The following is an 18,331-nucleotide window of genomic DNA, read 5'->3' as shown; positions in this document are numbered from 1 at the left end:
TATTCAAATAACTAGAATATTTAAATATATTAAATAATAAAATATACTCAAAACTTAAAATATACGAAAAACCCCAAGAAAACAAAACAAAATTGAGATTTTAAAATATATTGTGACACCAAAAATAATTAATAAATTAAATTATGTATGTATTCGATCTAGTTTTGGTTTTTGGATATATTTTGCGATGTTGGATATTTATAGTTTATCACAGATTTTTGGGTATATTTTGATTTTGTGTATATCTTTGGTGCTAATTTTTAAATGTTTTCAAATTATGAGAAAGTATTTTTTCTAATATATATTTATAGATGGTTGACCAAAATTATTTCAGTAAAAATTGATTTCAGCTTTAATTTGATAGTTGAGATAGTTTTTTTGAAATAATTGTTCGTCTTGGATGAAATAGGACCCTTATAAATTTCAGGCATGAGAAAAAGCTATAGAAATTGTTGAGGTTGGAACCGACTACCGATTGTTATCAAGACTAGCAATTCTTGGGTATCTTGTCCCCCTAGTCGTCGAGTTTATATACTTGTCAAAGTTTCTCGAAGACATAGTCACGCCGGACAAACACAATTTTCTTTTTAATCACCTGACAAATTTATAAAATCCCACAAAACTCCATTAAACAACTCAACTTAACCAAATTACTTCAGAATCAAAGTCCACTCACACAACAACAAGAAAATACAAAAGAAGATGCATGTCTTCGCACAAGTTAAAAAGAAGATCATACCACCAAATTATTACTTTCTGGTAACTCATTTGAGATCGTAAACAGATTTATCAAGAACCCAAACGGCCGGCCAATACACAGACCCAATCCATAACTTGCCATCTTCTCTCTCATATGCTTCACTAACATACTTCATCGTCTTCCCTTCACTGTCCTCAAGTATCTCAAGAATCTCTCCTGTCTCTCCAGAGAGTTTCACAAGGATTCCATGAGGTTTCCCTCCATTAACGAGATGAATCGCAGTCTCCATCTTCAGCGTTTTGATGAAAAACTTTCCAATAAAAGAGTGACTTAGAAACACACGAGTGAACAAACTGTCTTTGGAATGCAGTGCGACCCAAAAATCTCCTGTCGGCGTGCGTCGGATATTGTCCATAGGACCCGGGATCTTTGCAAAAACCTCGTTGGTCCCGGCTTTGGGACCTTTGACCCATATTCTGTGGATAGTATTTGTACCACTTTCGCAGGTGAGTACAAAAGATCCGTCCTTGCTTAGAGCTAAACCATTAGGTAAATGAAGTTTGTCCATTATAACTGTGGCCTCTTTCTTCTTCATATCGTATCTAATTACTCTTCCTGTCTTCTCCCCTGACATATACACGTAGAACACTTGCCTGTCCAACAAAACAAACATAACACATACACAAGTTGGTTACATGTATATATGTTTTTTTTATATAATATACGATCATATTTTAGATATATTAGCTATGTCGTCACATTCTGTTAATCTATACTATAGTTTATTTATTATTCATTTTATTTTTATTGTCATTTCCACGTTTTGCTAATATTACCAACCAGATAAAAAAAATATTAAGACCGTGAATCTCTGTAAATTAACGAAGGTGTATTTTAATTACTCGAAGTGGTATTTATCGCTGCTATCATTGAAGTAGAAGACGTCTTCCTCTTGGTCTATATCCATTTGGTTCGCAAACATGACTTTGTGACCTTCGGCTTCATCAACAACTAACTCGGCCAAGCCTCCCTCTGGTCCGACCTTCATGACCCCAAAGTAACCATCACAGAAGTACAAATCTCCTGTTTCCTTATGGAAGCTAAGTCCCAATGGTCTCCCGCAACTTGGAACTACTTTATGCCTCGAACAGTTATCTCTTCACTCACCAAAACAAAAGGGGGGTCAGATTCATTAGCAAGGTAATGAAAAGCAATGTTCTAACAAATCGGTCATAAATAAATTAGTCTTAAGCAAAAAGATTTTTAGAACTATCTTTCAAAATCGGTTTAGACAGTGTATAGGCGCACCTATATCCTAATCCCCTATAAAACGTTTAATTACTACTTAATGATTTGTTGAACATTGATGAAAATATATTGGACGACTAATTATGGAACAACGAAAACATAGGAAGGTTGGCAACTTTTTGTTAGGAATGAACCTGTGAGGAGAAGAGTAGGCAAACTCAACCCATCCTAGCTCTTCACCGCGCCATTTGAGGATGCGACCGTCAGTGACGCCAACGTAAGGGCCTTCACCTTGTGAATCAAATTCTAAGCTCTCTGGTCCATCACCAGGGAGAGGAATGGTCTTAGCCACTTGGAGAACGTCCTTCGTGCCCTTTAGGAGGTCCGGCGCGATGATTGATGGCCAGAAGAAATAGCAAACGATGGCTAAAACAACTGGAAAGGCTGCAACCTGCTTCAGAACTCTCTCGCTGATCGGCATCTGTCTTGTCTCTCAGGCGAAGTTGTTATGTGAATGATGATAGCGCACTTGATTACTCTATTAAATAGATAAAACAGATATTCTTTTTCAAGTGTTTCGGACACAACACACGTTACACACGTTGAACAGGTACATATTAGTGTTCTCTTTAACCAAAAAGGCTTATATGTCTCAATCAGTGTTCTACCTTTTGTCTTTATACTTTTTCTTTTCTGAACAAAACTTTCTTGATCATTGACCCATACGATGTTTTCTAGGCCACTAGTCTCGATGATACTAAACTATTCTTTCTCAGATAAACACTCAGAACAAGGGACCAATGACTCGTTTTTGTTACTGTACCAATAGGAAACACTACCGACAATTAATGGGAACGCAGATCAAAAAAATATGCGGATCAAACATACAATGCATATCAAGTAAACATATACAGATCAAATAATTTACTGAACAAATGTAGATCGAACTAGTTAATGAAAATTTAACACTACATAAAAATAAATACAATTCCAACATACAATTAAATTGAAAAGGTTAATATAGAGTATTTTTGTTTGTGCATAACATATTTGCAATAATTTCTCTAATGTTTGTTACTCCCTCTGTTTTTATTTGTAGGTAGTTTTAGCAAAATAGATTTGTTTCACAATATAAGATGTTGCAGAATCCAAAGCAATAAAATAATATAATTAAAAAACATTTAACTATTTTTTTCTTCAGAAAATAATGGAACAAGAAGATGAAAAAGATCAAAAAGAAAACAAAACAGAAAATGTTCAAAACATCAACAAAACACAATCAAACTTGCAGATGTTCACTCGGCCATTTGACTTGAATAAGATGCATTATGATATTGGAGAGCTTCATCCCGACAGAGAAATTGAAGACACTATATTGGCTATATTGAAGATTAATTGTCCTAAGTTTTTTTAATCTTTGTTTTTATTTCTATTCTATGTATGTTTTGTTTTGATGTTTTGAAATAATTAATGTACCTCATAAGAAGACAATAAATCATAAAAATAAATTGATACGTGACCATAACAACATTTATTCCAGACAAAATAAATGTGTTATAGATAAAGCAACGTGTTTTCTTTGCTGATTTCTAAAAAGTTAAGAAGTCTTAATCTGCGTGCTTTTATGTTAAACTACCTACAAATAAAAACAGAGGGAGTATAAGTTTTCCTTGTCTAAACTCCAAATATCTTATTTTTAACATATTAAAAAAATTTATAATTCACTTAAGAAACAAATTGAAAATGTACTTTTATTTTTCAATTATTTTTGGGGATATATATAACCTGAAATATGAAAAACCAGTTAAACAAAGGATAAAATACATGAATGTCTTATAATATATATATACATGTATGTATGATGGAAAAAAAAGAAATGATATATGATATTTCATTGTCTAAAATATGAATGATAATAAAATAACTATTTAAATTTATAAATATATATATAATCAATTAATAAAATTCATGAATTCATTTAACTGATTTCTATAAAAATCTTATAAGATGAAATTTAATTTTTGCAAATAAATGTTATTTATTCTATTTATGTTAATTATTATCAATAAGAAAAATCAAACCAGCCATATATGTTTTTCTATTTATTTAAATATTACATAAGATTATTTAGTGTAGCTAAATAAATATTTATACAGAAAATTATGTTAAATTTATGAATATGTCAAGTAAAAATATATGTTTTTGCTATGTTTGCGGGACAATTTTATTTTTACATATAAAATTATTTACAAACAGTTTACAAAATATTATATTATTTTCTTTTTGTTCTGCATATTAATGATGAATAAACAAAAAGTGCAGATAAAACTGAAGACTATTCCTCTTGTGTTTCTTGTGCTTTTGCACTGCATCATATTCATAGCCTTACATTTTGTCTGATAACATCACTTTATATTAACAATTAGATATATGTTTATTTAATTAGATAACAACATATTTTAAATTAATATATTAATGTTTTATCCAAAATAATGTTTTAAATCAGTAAAAGTAAAATTAAGAAACTAAAAGATTCATAAAATAGTATAAATTTAATATTTGAATTAAAATTTCAATTTTTAAACTAATATATATTTATTAAAAAGTAATAAGAGAATTATGCGCGCATGTGCTGGCAAAAATAAATCTCTGATAATTTTTGATATTTTCACCATTCAGTAGGCCTATTCAAGTTATGTACAACACCTAGCGAAATTTCCAAACAAGAGTATATTACCAGTAATGTTGAGTCGAAGTAAATAAAAAGAATTAAAATTTTAATTCTGTAATATTATTTGCATAGTAAACCGAAACAACTCAATTACAATGCTCAGGGATCAAGAATGTTCGATGTTCAAGAGAAAGGAACGACATAACGAAAAGAAACAAAACAAGTTATCTTCTAAATGAGTTCCCACATTCCTCGTACAAATACAAAATCCTCTGACTTAATTCTGTGCAATTCATCTTGTAATCAATATATCCCATTTGAAGATGCAAAGTGTAGAAAAGCCTTTCATCATGAGACCTTGGGGATGAAACATCCACAAGAACAAACCCATCTTCTTCTAACCCACTTAACACATTAGATATCGAAAAGCTATGAATCTTGGACGATGAGATTTGGACCATCACTTTGTTGTCTCCAAGCCTAGTCACAGACACAGTCGAGACATAACGCGCAACCACCTTTGGTTGCTGCTTAACGTGATGTTCAATGTCTCTTTGACCCGATACTCGCACCAAAAATTCTTCCTTCTTTTGTATTAGCTTCTTCACTTCCTCTTGCAGCTCTGGTATGTACTTCAAGCTCCTCGAAACTGTTTGAGGAATACTTAACTTCTTCTGCAAGAAAGTAAAGAAAAAGTGTTAGTTTAATATTCTTCCTCTAAATAATACAGACATATATGACTTATCAGAGTAGCTACTTACCGACTGATCAGAGGCTGGAAGACATGAACGCAGAGATGAGAACAAAGAGTTTATCTTCTTGCGACGGTCACGCTCGCTTGCATTGTGTTTAAGCTTCTTGGTTACAACCGGATTCTTGTCTATTCCAATTCCTTCTGACGAAACAGAAACCCATAATCTGTTCTGTTGATGAACCACTCCAAAAGTCTCCGGAAAATCAAAAATTGTGCCGTTGGTGAGGTGATCTCCACCACCGTAGTAGCTCTCGTACTCTCCCGTCAACGACCAACCGAAGTTTCGGAACAATGGAGGGACCAATGCACACATTTTCTTTGCTTAATAAGAGACAAGTTTATAGCTTATGTTTTCTATCGAAGCTGTGCTTTTGGCTGGAATAAAATTGTCTCCCGATTATATAGCGGATAAAGGATTTAAAAAATAAATTTATGTTGTTAGATATTAATTGACAAACTATATAATAAAGTTGTAATTTGATTCGTTCAGACTATATTGTTATGCGTTATACTTATATTTACTATAATGATAAATATGTAGGTCTCGGTAGCGGTAGGACACAGTTTGGCACGTTCGAGAGCTTATGTTCCACGCATGCACTAGGTCCAGTAATCCTTCCTTGGAAATAATAAGCGGGAATTGAAGAGGCATATCAAAACTATAGTAACATTATTATTTACATACTGAAGTATGAGTCAGCATAAGATACTGTTGGAGGCGTGTGGTAATCAGGTGGAAGATGATTTTGGCTTCATCATCCCAGACATTTGGTTGTTTTAACCCTATTTCTGAAAAATCTTATAATAAGCATCTTGATGTCGTAAGCCTATACATAAGCATTTCAATTTTTAATAGCTTTAATTATCTTAATTAAATACGGTCTCGGTATTTAATACAAAGCCATTGTTTATAAATACTGTGGTAAACTGGTTTGTTGACAAAAAAAATAAAAAATACTAGGTTAAGATCCGCGCCTTGCGCGGAATGAATATTATATATAAATTATTTTTAAGTATTATATATTTTTTACATATTATGAAATAATAAATATATATTGAATAAGTAAAAATTTAGGAATTATTACGTATATAATTAAATTGGTACACATACTTAAATAAATTTTATTAATCCAGACAAACACTTTTTTCTATTTTATATAGTATAAAATTAAGTTTAAATGATATTAACATAGATATATAGTATATTTTTAATATAAAATATTTTATATTCATATTATTTTTGATCATTTGTATTTCTTTATAACAAAAATCTTAAATCACTGATAACAATAAAAAAATTTGTTGGGTGTTTAATAGTTTTAGTAATTTATAAATTTAAAAACATTCAATGCAAAGTTTAAAATCTAAATATTAAGTTGTCAATAATTGTTCAAAATGTTTATCCAAAAAAATCAAAGCAAATTTCGAAATTAAAATACATTATGTATTTTATATGGTATATAATTTATTTTAAAAAATATTAATATACATATATATATATAATATTTATTAAATGAGACTTCATACTTATGTAATTTCATAATCATTTGTATCTTGTTATAATAGAAATTTTAAACCATGGATCACAAAAATTTCAATGTGAGATTTTTAACAATTTTAGTCATTTTTATTCGTTTTTAAAATTTCAAAATATAACATATACGAAAAATCAAAAATTTTTATTATATAGTTAATGTGGTTGTTTAGTATTTTAATAAGTTAAAATTTTTAAAAAATGATAGAGAATAGACTAATTTTTATCAAATCTTTATTATTCAAAATCATTAATTGTCATGTATACTTTAGCCACATTAGGTAATTCCGTGAATTTTATTTAAGAAAACAATGAAGAACATTTATGATTAATTTATGGTTAGTTTAATAAAACGCTTATTATATATTTATATGGACCAACATATTTTTCTAAGAATTCTAAGAATGATTGTGGTGATGACATGTGGTTAGAAAATATGTTGTAATGCTTCTCTTTTAATATATAAGGGATGTTCTGGTTTAGTTACTCTTTCAAGAACAGAAAATTGTAAATGTGAATCAATGAGGTTTCATAGATTCTTATTGTGACCTGCATTAGATTACTCCGGAAGCTACAATTATGATCCTGTAAATTTATATTTTTAGCAAAGCCAAAAACTGAAAATAAAAGTTTTAAATTGTAAAACAATAAAAATAAAAAAAATGAAAAATAAGAAGGGAGACAACTATACAAAATTAATTAGTATATGTTGCAACAAAAAAATACAATAAATTTGTTTAAGAAAAAACACATTAAGTATTCATTTGCCAAGACATTTGTTAGATCGTCTTTTTCTGTTAAAGATGAGAATGTTACTTTTTTATTATTTGTTTTCTTGTAGTTTTGCAATCTGGCTAATGTGTACTTCTCTATATATATATAAACTCCAAGATCAATGGATAATCATGACTTCTATTTTATCATGTATTCTAATGTCTCCTAACCTGGCCAATGTGCACTTCTTTATATATAAACTCCAAGATCAATGGATAACCATGCCTTCTCTTTTTTCATGTACTCTAATGGCTGGACCATCTATTATCACCTGCACCTGATAGAGCCAAGCATTTAGTATATAACAAAATTCTATATTTTTCTCAAAGAAAAAATGGTAACTTTTTATAATATTGTACATAATATCATATTAGTGATACAGTTATTATAAGGACCACTTTTGTCTTTGTTGATTTTATTAATACACAATACACAACTAACTGTTAACAATATGTAAATAATAAAAAAAAAATACATAAACAAAGAGTAGAAGACAACAAAAGGTTGGGAACCCAAAGAAAAAAGTCTAGATAAAAATTAAAAGTTTTCAGTGGTAACATGAATTTCATAGTAATTAGTGTATATTCAGTAGCATGTAAATGTCGATCATTGACTTCGACAAGAAAAATAAACGAAACAAGTTGACTACATGAATGTTAGATGTTCAGCGGATGACATAACTAAAAGAAACAAGAACAAATTATCATCTAAACGAGTTTCCACATTCCTCATACAAGTACAACATTCTCTGGCTTAGCTCTTCGCACGTCAGTTTGTGATTTTCTTTATTTCCCATTTGAAGATGCAAAGTGTAGAAGAGTCTTTCTCCTTGAGACCTTGAAGATGAAATATCCATAAGAACAAAACCCATCTTCTTCTAACCCACTCAACACATTAGATATCGAAAAATTATGAATCTTGGACGATGAGATCTGGACCATCACTTCGTTGTCTCCTAGCTTGGTTGCAGAAATGGTTGAGACGTAACGTGCAACGTCGGTCTTTGGTTGCGGCTCAACGTAATGTTCAATGGCTCTTTGACCTGATACACGCACCAAGAGTTCCTTCTTTTTTATTAACTTCTTTACTTCTTCTTGTAGCTCCGGTATGTACTCAAGCTCCGAGAAACCGTCTGAGGAATACTTAGCTTCTTCTGCAAGAAAGTAATTAAAGAAAAAAAGAGTTAATTTAATGTTCTTCCTCTAAATGGTATTAGATGCATGGACAAGCGTTTTATAAATATCACATAAAAATAATGTAATGAGCAGACTAATTATCTCATTATTGTTAATCGGTTTTGAGGTGAAACTGATTAATAGCAGTGCCGTGCGAACGTTTTCGGAGGCCCGAGGTTAGTTTAAAAATATATTTTACATGACATATTTTTAATAATATATATACATATATATATATATATATGTATAACACTCAAAAGTTTTGAATTATTACATAAACGTTTTCTAAATTTTCTTTACCAAAATTTTATTTATAAAATTTTTAAATCATGAACAAAAAGTATGAATTTGTAATATAAATACAAAGATATAAATTTTTGATTGAAATATTAGTAGCTGTCAAAAATGTAAATCTTAGCATTTAAATTAACTATAATAAACTATATATTGAAAATATTATATTTTCTTTATCAAATTCTCATAAATATATAAAATAAATCTAACTCATATCATATAAAAGAAAAGACCAATGTGATTAAATATTTACAGTTTTTTAGAAGTAGAATCTTTATACTTTTATTTAAAATATAAAAAAAATGATCACAAACCTAGTTACTTTAAACAGAAGTCTAATTTAAATTCAAATAAAAATAAAAATTTAACTAAAAGAATATGTTAACTACCATGTAAAAGTTTTTTTTTTTTGTAATTTGGGATCCTAAAATTTCTACAAAATTTGGGAGTCCTAGGCAAATGCCTTTTTCAAAAGCCTGAGCACGGCTCTGATTAATATACGTTATAGCGGAGTAGCTACTTACCGGATCAGAAGCTGGAAGACATGAACGGAGAGATGAGAACAAAGACTTGATCTTCTTGTGACGGTCACGCTCACTAGCATTGTGATTAAGCTTCTTGGTTACAACCCCATTCCCCTCGGACGGAACAGAGACCCCCAAAATTTCCTGAATCTCCTGATGTTCCATTCCATATGTCTCTAGTGCCGGAAAATCAAGAAACGTAAAGTCGTCGAGGTTCTCTCGGGCTCTCCTGTCGACGGTAGTAATTCTCGTACTCTCCTGTCGATGGCCACCCAAAGTTTGGGAACACTGGAGGGACTAATGCACACATTATTGTTTGATTAATGACAAGTTCTTTTTTTTTGTAAAACGAAATATATTAAAACTCAAAAGTCTAAGTGGTTACAACAGGAGCCATAGTCGACGATAAGATGAACAACAAAGAGTACATTAAAACAGAAGATATGATGTTGGTGGGAGAGGCTTGCTCAATGTGAAGAAATCCTTGGAAGATCTTCACTTTTATCCCTGAATTGAAAGCTCCAACAAGCTTGCCATAAACGACGTTGATACTGGCACTTGATTAATGACAAGTTCTAAAGATTATGTTTTCTCTTGAAGCTGGGACTTCCCTTAACTATAGGTGGAGAAATAATTGTAGAATATATTTATGTCCGGATAATAGGATAAAATAAACAAATAAATCTCTATTGTTAAATAAAATTTAAGAAACTATATAATAAGTGTTTCCGAAGTGTTATACGACTTACTGATACTATAAAGAGAAATATTTGGATCTCCGGACGTTAGTGGGCACACGCCAGAGTTATGTACTAGGGGTGGGCATTCGGATACATGTTCGGGGTCGGGACGAATATTTCGGATTTTCGGGTATTTCGGTATAGGAATAGAAAACATATTCGGGTATTTCGGTATAGGGATAGAGAATCCGTTCGGGTATTTCTGTACTTCGGGTCGGTTTCAGTTATTTTGAATCAGGTTAGGATATATAGATTTTAAAAGAAAAAAAATTAGTTTTTTCCATTTTTTAAGTTTCTTGTATTTAAAAATGTAAATTTCATTTAACTGATTTTTTTATTTTTATAGATTGAATGATTAATAAGTTTGGAGATAATATTTCAAAAACAAAATAGATATTAATTTGGGTATTGTTTTTAAACTTTGAATGTAACTTTTGTTAATACATGAAACAAAAAAATTGACATTCATTTTAATTGAATATCAAATAATTTTCTCCATAATTATATATACTTATGATCTTAAAGAATGTGTAACATCAATATATATATTTTTTTTAAATAAGAGATGTAAACTAGAAATATAAGGGTAAGTATATATATGTTCGGTTATCTTCAGATATCCATTCGGATTCGGATATCTCATGTTCGGGTTCGGATATTCAATCTCTCCTAACTTAACCCGTTCGGGTATTTTGCTACTTCGGTTCGGGTTTTTCGGGTCGGGTTCGGATGTGACTTCGGGTATCGGGTAAAGTGCCCACCCTTACTACGTACCACACGAGAGCTATGTCCAGTCACAATTAATAATAATATTGCTGAAAACACGGGCATATTATTCCCCAAGTATTTGAAATTGGCAATTTTAATACTCAAGTATTGCTCGCGCAGAATTATTCCCCAACTAACAGTTGACTGCACAAAATAGTCAACTATTAACTGAGAGACGGTGGTTAAATATTTGAATCATAATTTTGCGCACTCAAAGATTAGTAGGAGAATAAATATGCGCATATAATACTTGAATATTTAATTTACCGATTGAAAATACTTGAGAAATTAAAAACTCACCTTTTATATTCTTTATAAGATTGAAAATCACGAACATTAATTTTCTTTAAGAAAAACATAATTAAAAATATTTTCAATATAAATTAAAATCATTATACTAGATATTAACTTTTCTGAAAGCGATTGTTGAGTTTTTACAATGACATATAAAACAATACAAAACAACTATAGTTACATTGTATCGTTGATGTACTTCATGTTTATAAAATCATTTTAGATGATTTATAAAATAATTCCTAGTTAAAACCTGAAAAAAAATTTAGTTTTTAAGATAACTACATTTGCACTGTATTTCTAATTTACAATATATAATTGTCTATAGTAGTTTATACAAGTGTCTAAAAAAGATTGTTCCTTTTATTTTTTCAAGTATTTTCAATCGAAAAATTAAATACATAAATATGATATGCGCATATTTATTCCTTAACTAATCACTGAATGTGCAAAACTATGATTATAATATTTAACTGTTAAAAAATTAACGAAACCGTTATTTTTCCGTTCATTAGTTAATGGTTGACTATTATGTTCTCAATTTCGCGCAGCCAACTATTAGTTGGGAAATAATTCTGCGCGAGCAATACTTGAATATTAAAACTGTCGATTTCAAATACTTGGGGAATAAAGTACTCATTTTCCCTCCAGAAGTATTTAGTTATTGAAACTGTACATGATACAGTGGATGCATCCACTCTACAAGCATGTCTATATTTTTAAATACAAGCAACAAACAAGAGACACTTAACTTACAAAACATGACTACGTACATACAACAAATGGGAATCACTCACTTGCGATCAAGAACCCATACGGCAGGCGTGAAAACGGACCCAAACCATATCTTACCATCATCTCTCTCATAAGCCTCACTCACATACTGCATTGTCTTCCCTTCTTTGTCCTCAAGTATCTCCACTATCTCTCCCGTCTCCCCGGAGATCTTCACGGCCACCCCATGCGGCTTAAACCCGTTCACTAACCCAATCAATAACTCTAACTTCACAGTCTTTTCAACCAACTTCCCTAACCACTGATTATTCACGACCAGTCTTCCTAGTAAGTTTTTCTTACAGTGTATACCAATCCAAAAATCACCAGTGGGTGTCAAACGGATGTTGTCAGGATAACCAGGAACCTTGGCGAAGATGTCACGAGTCCCAGCTTTAGGACCTTTGATCCAATATCGATGGACAAGGCCAGTGGCAGACTCACATGAGATTAAGAAAGATCTATCTTTGTTTAGAGCCAAACCGTTGTTACAACGGAGATTGTCCATGACAACCTTGGCCTCTTTCGTCTTCTTATTGTATCTGATCACTCTTCCTGGCCGCTCACCGTTGACAATCACGTAAAATACATCCCTGACCAACAAAAATCACAGTTAGATTTAAAATTTAGATTGTTCAAACGCTAATTTTTCTGCGTTAGCATTTATACATTAAAATATATGTTAAAATGTAACCGGAAACACCCTACAACTTCTATCCATTTATTTGTTATTTATAACTTGAAAAAGAAAAATTTAAACTGCTAAAATTTGTGTTTCACTGGAGAAAAAAACACATTAAAATGTTAAGTAAAGCTTAAACATTAAAACATTAAAAACTTTTTGAAAATTGGTTGATCCTAAGGGCATATATAAGTTTGGTAAAGCCTAAAATATACCTGAAATGATACTTGTCACTACTGTCATTGAAGTAGAAGACATCTTCCTCTTCGTCAATATCCATCTGGTTCGCAAACATTACTTTTCGACCTTCAGCCTGGTCCACTACCAACTCAGCCAAGCCTCCTTCTGGCCCGACCTTCATGACCCCGAGGTAACCATCACATATGTACAAGTCTCCTGTTTTCTTCTCGAAACTAAGTCCTAGTGGCCTTCCACATGTAGGTACCACTTCATGCCGCGAACAGTTCCCTCTACGTACAACATGGATAATATATCATTGTTATTATTATAAAAAACTTCCATAGTGTAAACTGTAAACATATATATACTGTTTTCCGCACATGCGATTTCTTACGAATACTTATCGATTTATGTTTAATTCATTCAAAAATTAACATAATCTAAATTATTAAAACTGGAATACTTTTTAGTACTGTTTGGAAACATGTATAAAAATATAAATGAGAATTGTTTAAAAACATAAATAGCAGATTAAATACTTCCTATTATTTACACATTTAGCCTTTACATTTAAAATTAATTAAGTGCTTCTTTTTGTATTTATATTACAGATTCTAGATTCTGCCACAGCATTAAAAATTAATCTAAATTAATTAATTACATTGATTGTTGTTTTTTGTGGTGAAAATAAAAGCACAAACTGAAATATATAGTATATATTATATAAAACAATTTTTAAATGTAGTATTATCCTATTTAGTTTAGTCAAATATAAAAAATTCCAGAGTTCAATATTTTAAGAAACAAATTATCATAAAATAAATAATAATTCATAGAAAACTAATGCAAAAAATTAAAAAATTTAGTATGTTTTTTCATCTTAAAATAAATTAACAAGAAAACAACAGGTTAATATAAGAATAGTACAATTATATCAAATTGCATCAAGTTATAAAAATTTTTAATATAATATTATGTACAAATAATTTTTTTTATTATCAAACATATACATTATAAAATAATATATTCTATTCTATATATAAATTACAAAACATAAAAAATATACATAGAATTTTTTATATAACCAGCCAGTGGCGGATCTAGAAAGTTTTATAATAGGGGGCAAAATTTTCAAACTTACAAATGAGGCATACTTAACCCTAGGTTTGAGGTTTTATGGGAGGCAAATTTATTCAATTTCTTCAAAATTCATTATAATTTAGTAAAGAAAAACTTTTATAAAAAAAACTCATAGGGGGAAGATGCCCCACCCTTGTAGGCTCTACATCCGCCGCTGTAACCAGCGGTTTATGACTTTACGTTCGGGAACATGAGTCGAGTTCTAGTAAATTATTATTAATATTTTCAAAAGTTATCAAACATCAAATCATTTATATATAACAAATTTTGTTCAATAACATATATTTGTTTATTATTATGTCAATTGTTTTTTAAATCACTCACATATTATAAATATTTTAGAAATATCTTTATACAATATTTTTTCTTGATTAATATTTAATTATAAATTATTTGCATTTTAATTTTTAAATTTGATAGTAAAAATAGTATTTATAGACAAACAGCATAATGTATACGAATTATCTTTTTAAAAATATATAATTTTAGTTTTGAAAATTTTATTAAATTAATTTATAATCAGTTATCTAATATACCATAGAAATATAACATTATTAATATAAAAATTTACTAAAGATATCATTGATTTAAACCACTCTAAATTTTAATATAATATTTCAGAATCGAAAAATCATGTCGCAAATAATAGTATTAATATATAAAAAAATTTCTTTCTAATTTTATTGGATAGAAGGAAAAATATGAAAAGGCTCCGGCACAATACAGTAAAATCCTCATAGTCCTCTAAAGAAAACAAAATAAATAATTAAACAAATTGTTTAGTTTTCCTCAAACTATTTAGTCACTATGCATGTGTTAATGTGCTCTAATAAACGTTGTAATACTAAGAAAAACCTGTGAGGAGATGTGTATGCGAACTCAACCCAACCGAGACCATCTCCACGCCACTTGAGAATACGGCCGTCCACAACAGCAGCATAAGGACCTCCTCCTTGCGGGTCCCACTCAATGCTCTCTGGTCCATCGACAGGAAGTGGTATGGTCTTAGCCATCGACAATACATTTTTGGTGCCGTTCAAATTGTCTGGCGCGATTAGGATCTGATACGAAATTACGGAAAAGACGGCAAAAACAGCCGGGACAACGGCCCAAGTCGGAAGTTTCTCACTAATCGGCATTTTCTCCACCAGAGACGAATATGATGGTTGAAGAGACGTGTGTAACACTAGCTGTTATTAGCTTACATGATCAACGTGACAATATTTATATAAATCAGACGAAAATGGACAAAGGAGTGTAGATATTTCTTTGTTGTGTGGATGCAGAAACGATGTACACGTATTGCCATTTCTGTCGAAGTGTCAGCTATAAAATATGAATACGCCGTGAATGAAATCCATACGTGGAATCATCCAATGTAACGTTTTTACTTTTAGGAAAAAGTTCCCTTTTGTACTAATTAAGGTTGTTGATTTTGAAACGTGAGGTAAGAAAGGAAAGTGTCCAAATCATAGGCACAGCCACGAGTATATTTCTCTTGTTACGTCAAACACAAGTCTTATCCTATGGCAAGAGAAATGCGTTTTGTGTATCTTTCTTGAATATGATCTTATCTGGTTATCTATTATCTTGAATGAACAAATTGAATTTAAATATATGCAACACTGTGAATAGTTATTTAAATGGTATTCTTTTATAATATACAAATCAACCTGTTATTATCTCGACACATATTATACAGTTCTACGAAAAATATACCCAAAAATCTTCGACAAACTATATACATATGTGTTTATAATTTTTTTTCTGGAATTTAAACCCTATATATATAGAGCACTAAGAGCATGAGCATTGGTGAACCCCTCTTTGGGGTTCACCAACATTTTTTATTATTTTTTCGTGGGCCCATGAACAGTTATGAACTCGGATATGCTGTTTTCTGCATTAGTGAACCCGAAGAAGGAGTTCATAGGAATAAAATAATAATATTAATTTTTTAAAAAAAAATTTAAAATATTCAGAAAAGATGAATGAAATATTAAAACATATTATTAAAATTATGAAAACATTTTATTCAATACATTAAAAGTACATTACATAAATGAGAAATTTTTCTAACATACATAACTTATTTATTCATTTTCGTCACCGAACTTCTGCCATATATTTTCCATTAAATCAGCTTTCAAACGAGCATGCTTCTCTGGATCTCGAACTTCTCTGCGCATGCCTAACATATCACCGACATGAATACTTTCTCTCCTAGTCACCCTCGAACTTCTGCTTGATTCTCCTGACTCGAACTCAGAAGTATCAATTTGAGCGTATCCGTGTCGTTCGTTCTCTACTATCATATTGTGCAATATGACACAAGTTCTCATGATCTTTCCTATCTTCTCCTTGTCCCATTGTAGAGCTGGGTTTTTAACAATTGCAAACCTCGATTGCAATACTCCAAAAGCCCGTTCGACATCTTTTCTGGCGGATTCTTGCTTTTCTGCAAATTTCTCGGCTTTAGGACCTTGAGGAAGTGGGATGGATTGGATAAATGTTGACCAGTTTGGATAAATTCCGTCAGTAAGATAGTAGGCCATACGATAAGTGTGGTTGTTGACCTTGAACTTAACTTTAGGTGCTCGACCATGTAAGATGTCATCAAAAACAGGTGAACGATCAAGAACATTGATATCGTTGAGGGTACCTGGTAAGCCGAAAAATGCGTGCCATATCCAAAGATCTTGTGATGCCACGGCTTCTAAGACAATTGTCGGTTTTCCTGAACCACGTGTGAACTGACCTTTCCAAGCCGTTGGGCAGTTTTTCCACTCCCAATGCATGCAGTCGATGCTGCCTATCATCCCCGGAAACCCCCGTACCTCTCCAACATCGAGTAAGCGTTGAAGATCCTCGGCTGTAGGTTTTCGTAGATACTCTTCTCCAAACAATTGTATTATTGCATCAGTGAAATTTGCCAAACACAAACGTGATGTACTGTCACCAAGTCGGAGATATTCGTCATATGTATCTCCCGATTGACCATATGCCAGCATACGTATAGCTGCCGTACACTTTTGAAGTGCAGATAGCCCGTTCCTTCCGTGAGCATTTCGTCTTTGCTGAAAGTATGGAACTTCATTACTTATACGTTCGACAATGCGAAGGAACAATGGCTTGTTCATTCGAAAACGCCTCCTAAACATTTCCGGTGGGTATGTAGGATTTTCCTTGAAATAATCGTTCCATAGTTGATTGTGTCCTACTTCCCGATCTCTTTCGATATAAGCTCGTCTCCTCGGCTTGTTGCCTTGACCATCAACTATTGCGTCGATGAAATTGTCAACTACTTGGTCGACTATTTCGTCTAAAGCTTCATCAACTTCATCACTTGATGAGGAAGACATTTGTCAAGCAATTTATTTATGATTTCCTTCCTACAAAAGGCAAGTAGGGGGTTTGTAACTCCATCAATTTTTTTATATTTTCCCTAATCATTTTTATTTTTCATAATCATGTATTTTTCATAATCATTTATTTTTCATAATCATTTATTTTTCATAATCATTTATTTTTCATAATCCTATTTTTTTCATAATCATAAATTTTTCTTAATCCTATTTTTTTCATAATCATAAATTTTTCTTAATCATTTATTATTCATAATCCTATATTTTTCATAATCCTAAATTTTTCTTAATCATTTATTTTTCTTAATCATTTATTTTTTCATAATCATTTATTTTTCATAATCCTATTTTTTCATAATCATTTATTTTTCATAATCCTATTTTTTTCATAATCATAAATTTTTCTTAATCCTATTTTTTCATAATCATAAATTTTTCTTAATCCTATTTTTTCATAATCATTTATTTTCATAATTCTAAATTTTTCTTAATCAATTATTTTTCATAATCCTATATTATTTGTTTCATTTATATTGCATAATCTTTTTATTTTTCATAATCATATATTTTTTGGCATTACCTTGTTTGTGTGTTTGAGTTGCCCGTATGGCAGTTTGACTGAGATGGAGAGCGTCTTTACTGAGATGGAGATGGAGCGCGTCTTTACTGAGATGGAGATGGCTTCATCGTTTGACTGAGTGATAGAGGAGAAGA

At 30.9% G+C, this 18,331-nt stretch overlaps 4 protein-coding genes and 1 pseudogene across 4 annotated transcripts; all 5 read right to left on the bottom strand.

Annotated features, from left to right (window-relative positions):
* Window positions 1-627: 627 nt before the first annotated feature.
* On the bottom strand, window positions 628-2,473 carry LOC111214982 (protein STRICTOSIDINE SYNTHASE-LIKE 8-like). Its single transcript, XM_022717917.2, has 3 exons — window positions 2,143-2,473; window positions 1,603-1,857; window positions 628-1,353 (listed from the first exon to the last, which is right to left on the bottom strand). Exons 1-3 carry the CDS (start codon window positions 2,427-2,429, stop codon window positions 765-767), a joined length of 1,131 nt encoding a protein of 376 aa, XP_022573638.1. The 5' UTR covers window positions 2,430-2,473; the 3' UTR covers window positions 628-764.
* Window positions 2,474-4,373: 1,900 nt separating this feature from the next.
* On the bottom strand, window positions 4,374-6,175 carry LOC111215317 (transcription factor ORG2-like). The gene is made up of 2 exons (XM_022718779.2): window positions 5,381-6,175; window positions 4,374-5,293 (listed from the first exon to the last, which is right to left on the bottom strand). The coding sequence occupies exons 1-2, from the start codon at window positions 5,684-5,686 to the stop codon at window positions 4,844-4,846; spliced, it is 756 nt and encodes a 251-aa protein (XP_022574500.1). The 5' UTR covers window positions 5,687-6,175; the 3' UTR covers window positions 4,374-4,843.
* Window positions 6,176-7,266: 1,091 nt separating this feature from the next.
* On the bottom strand, window positions 7,267-10,881 carry LOC111214981 (annotated as a pseudogene).
* Window positions 10,882-12,093: 1,212 nt separating this feature from the next.
* LOC111214980 (protein STRICTOSIDINE SYNTHASE-LIKE 9-like) lies at window positions 12,094-15,529 on the bottom strand. The gene is made up of 3 exons (XM_022717916.2): window positions 15,108-15,529; window positions 13,148-13,402; window positions 12,094-12,843 (listed from the first exon to the last, which is right to left on the bottom strand). The coding sequence occupies exons 1-3, from the start codon at window positions 15,389-15,391 to the stop codon at window positions 12,270-12,272; spliced, it is 1,113 nt and encodes a 370-aa protein (XP_022573637.1). The 5' UTR covers window positions 15,392-15,529; the 3' UTR covers window positions 12,094-12,269.
* A 226-nt stretch (window positions 15,530-15,755) lies between these two features.
* On the bottom strand, window positions 15,756-17,745 carry LOC125608080 (putative nuclease HARBI1). The gene has a single exon (XM_048777929.1). The coding sequence runs from the start codon at window positions 17,612-17,614 to the stop codon at window positions 16,346-16,348; it is 1,269 nt and encodes a 422-aa protein (XP_048633886.1). The 5' UTR covers window positions 17,615-17,745; the 3' UTR covers window positions 15,756-16,345.
* Between the last annotated feature and the right edge of the window lie 586 nt (window positions 17,746-18,331).

The sequence above is a fragment of the Brassica napus genome, chromosome A4, assembly GCF_020379485.1.
Source record: "Brassica napus cultivar Da-Ae chromosome A4, Da-Ae, whole genome shotgun sequence".
In the NCBI taxonomy this organism is placed as follows: domain Eukaryota; kingdom Viridiplantae; phylum Streptophyta; class Magnoliopsida; order Brassicales; family Brassicaceae; genus Brassica; species Brassica napus.
This window is presented reverse-complemented; position numbering and strand designations above follow the sequence as displayed.

What these genes read in the sequence shown, in the direction of transcription:
- LOC111214980 (XM_022717916.2), bottom strand. Translation starts at nt 15,391, where the DNA reads ATGCCGATTAGTGAGAAACTTCCGACTTGGGCCGTTGTCCCGGCTGTT. An exon ending in GCATACACATCTCCTCACAG is followed by an intron (nt 13,403 to 15,107) that starts GTTTTTCTTAGT and finishes TGTTGTACGTAG; the next exon opens with AGGGAACTGTTCGCGGCATG. An exon ending in AGTGACAAGTATCATTTCAG is followed by an intron (nt 12,844 to 13,147) that starts GTATATTTTAGG and finishes TTTGTTGGTCAG; the next exon opens with GGATGTATTTTACGTGATTG.
- LOC111214982 (XM_022717917.2), bottom strand. Translation starts at nt 2,429, where the DNA reads ATGCCGATCAGCGAGAGAGTTCTGAAGCAGGTTGCAGCCTTTCCAGTT. An exon ending in GCCTACTCTTCTCCTCACAG is followed by an intron (nt 1,858 to 2,142) that starts GTTCATTCCTAA and finishes TGGTGAGTGAAG; the next exon opens with AGATAACTGTTCGAGGCATA. An exon ending in AGCGATAAATACCACTTCGA is followed by an intron (nt 1,354 to 1,602) that starts GTAATTAAAATA and finishes TTTGTTGGACAG; the next exon opens with GCAAGTGTTCTACGTGTATA.
- LOC111215317 (XM_022718779.2), bottom strand. Translation starts at nt 5,686, where the DNA reads ATGTGTGCATTGGTCCCTCCATTGTTCCGAAACTTCGGTTGGTCGTTG. An exon ending in TTCCAGCCTCTGATCAGTCG is followed by an intron (nt 5,294 to 5,380) that starts GTAAGTAGCTAC and finishes ACTTTCTTGCAG; the next exon opens with AAGAAGTTAAGTATTCCTCA.
- LOC125608080 (XM_048777929.1), bottom strand. Translation starts at nt 17,614, where the DNA reads ATGTCTTCCTCATCAAGTGATGAAGTTGATGAAGCTTTAGACGAAATA.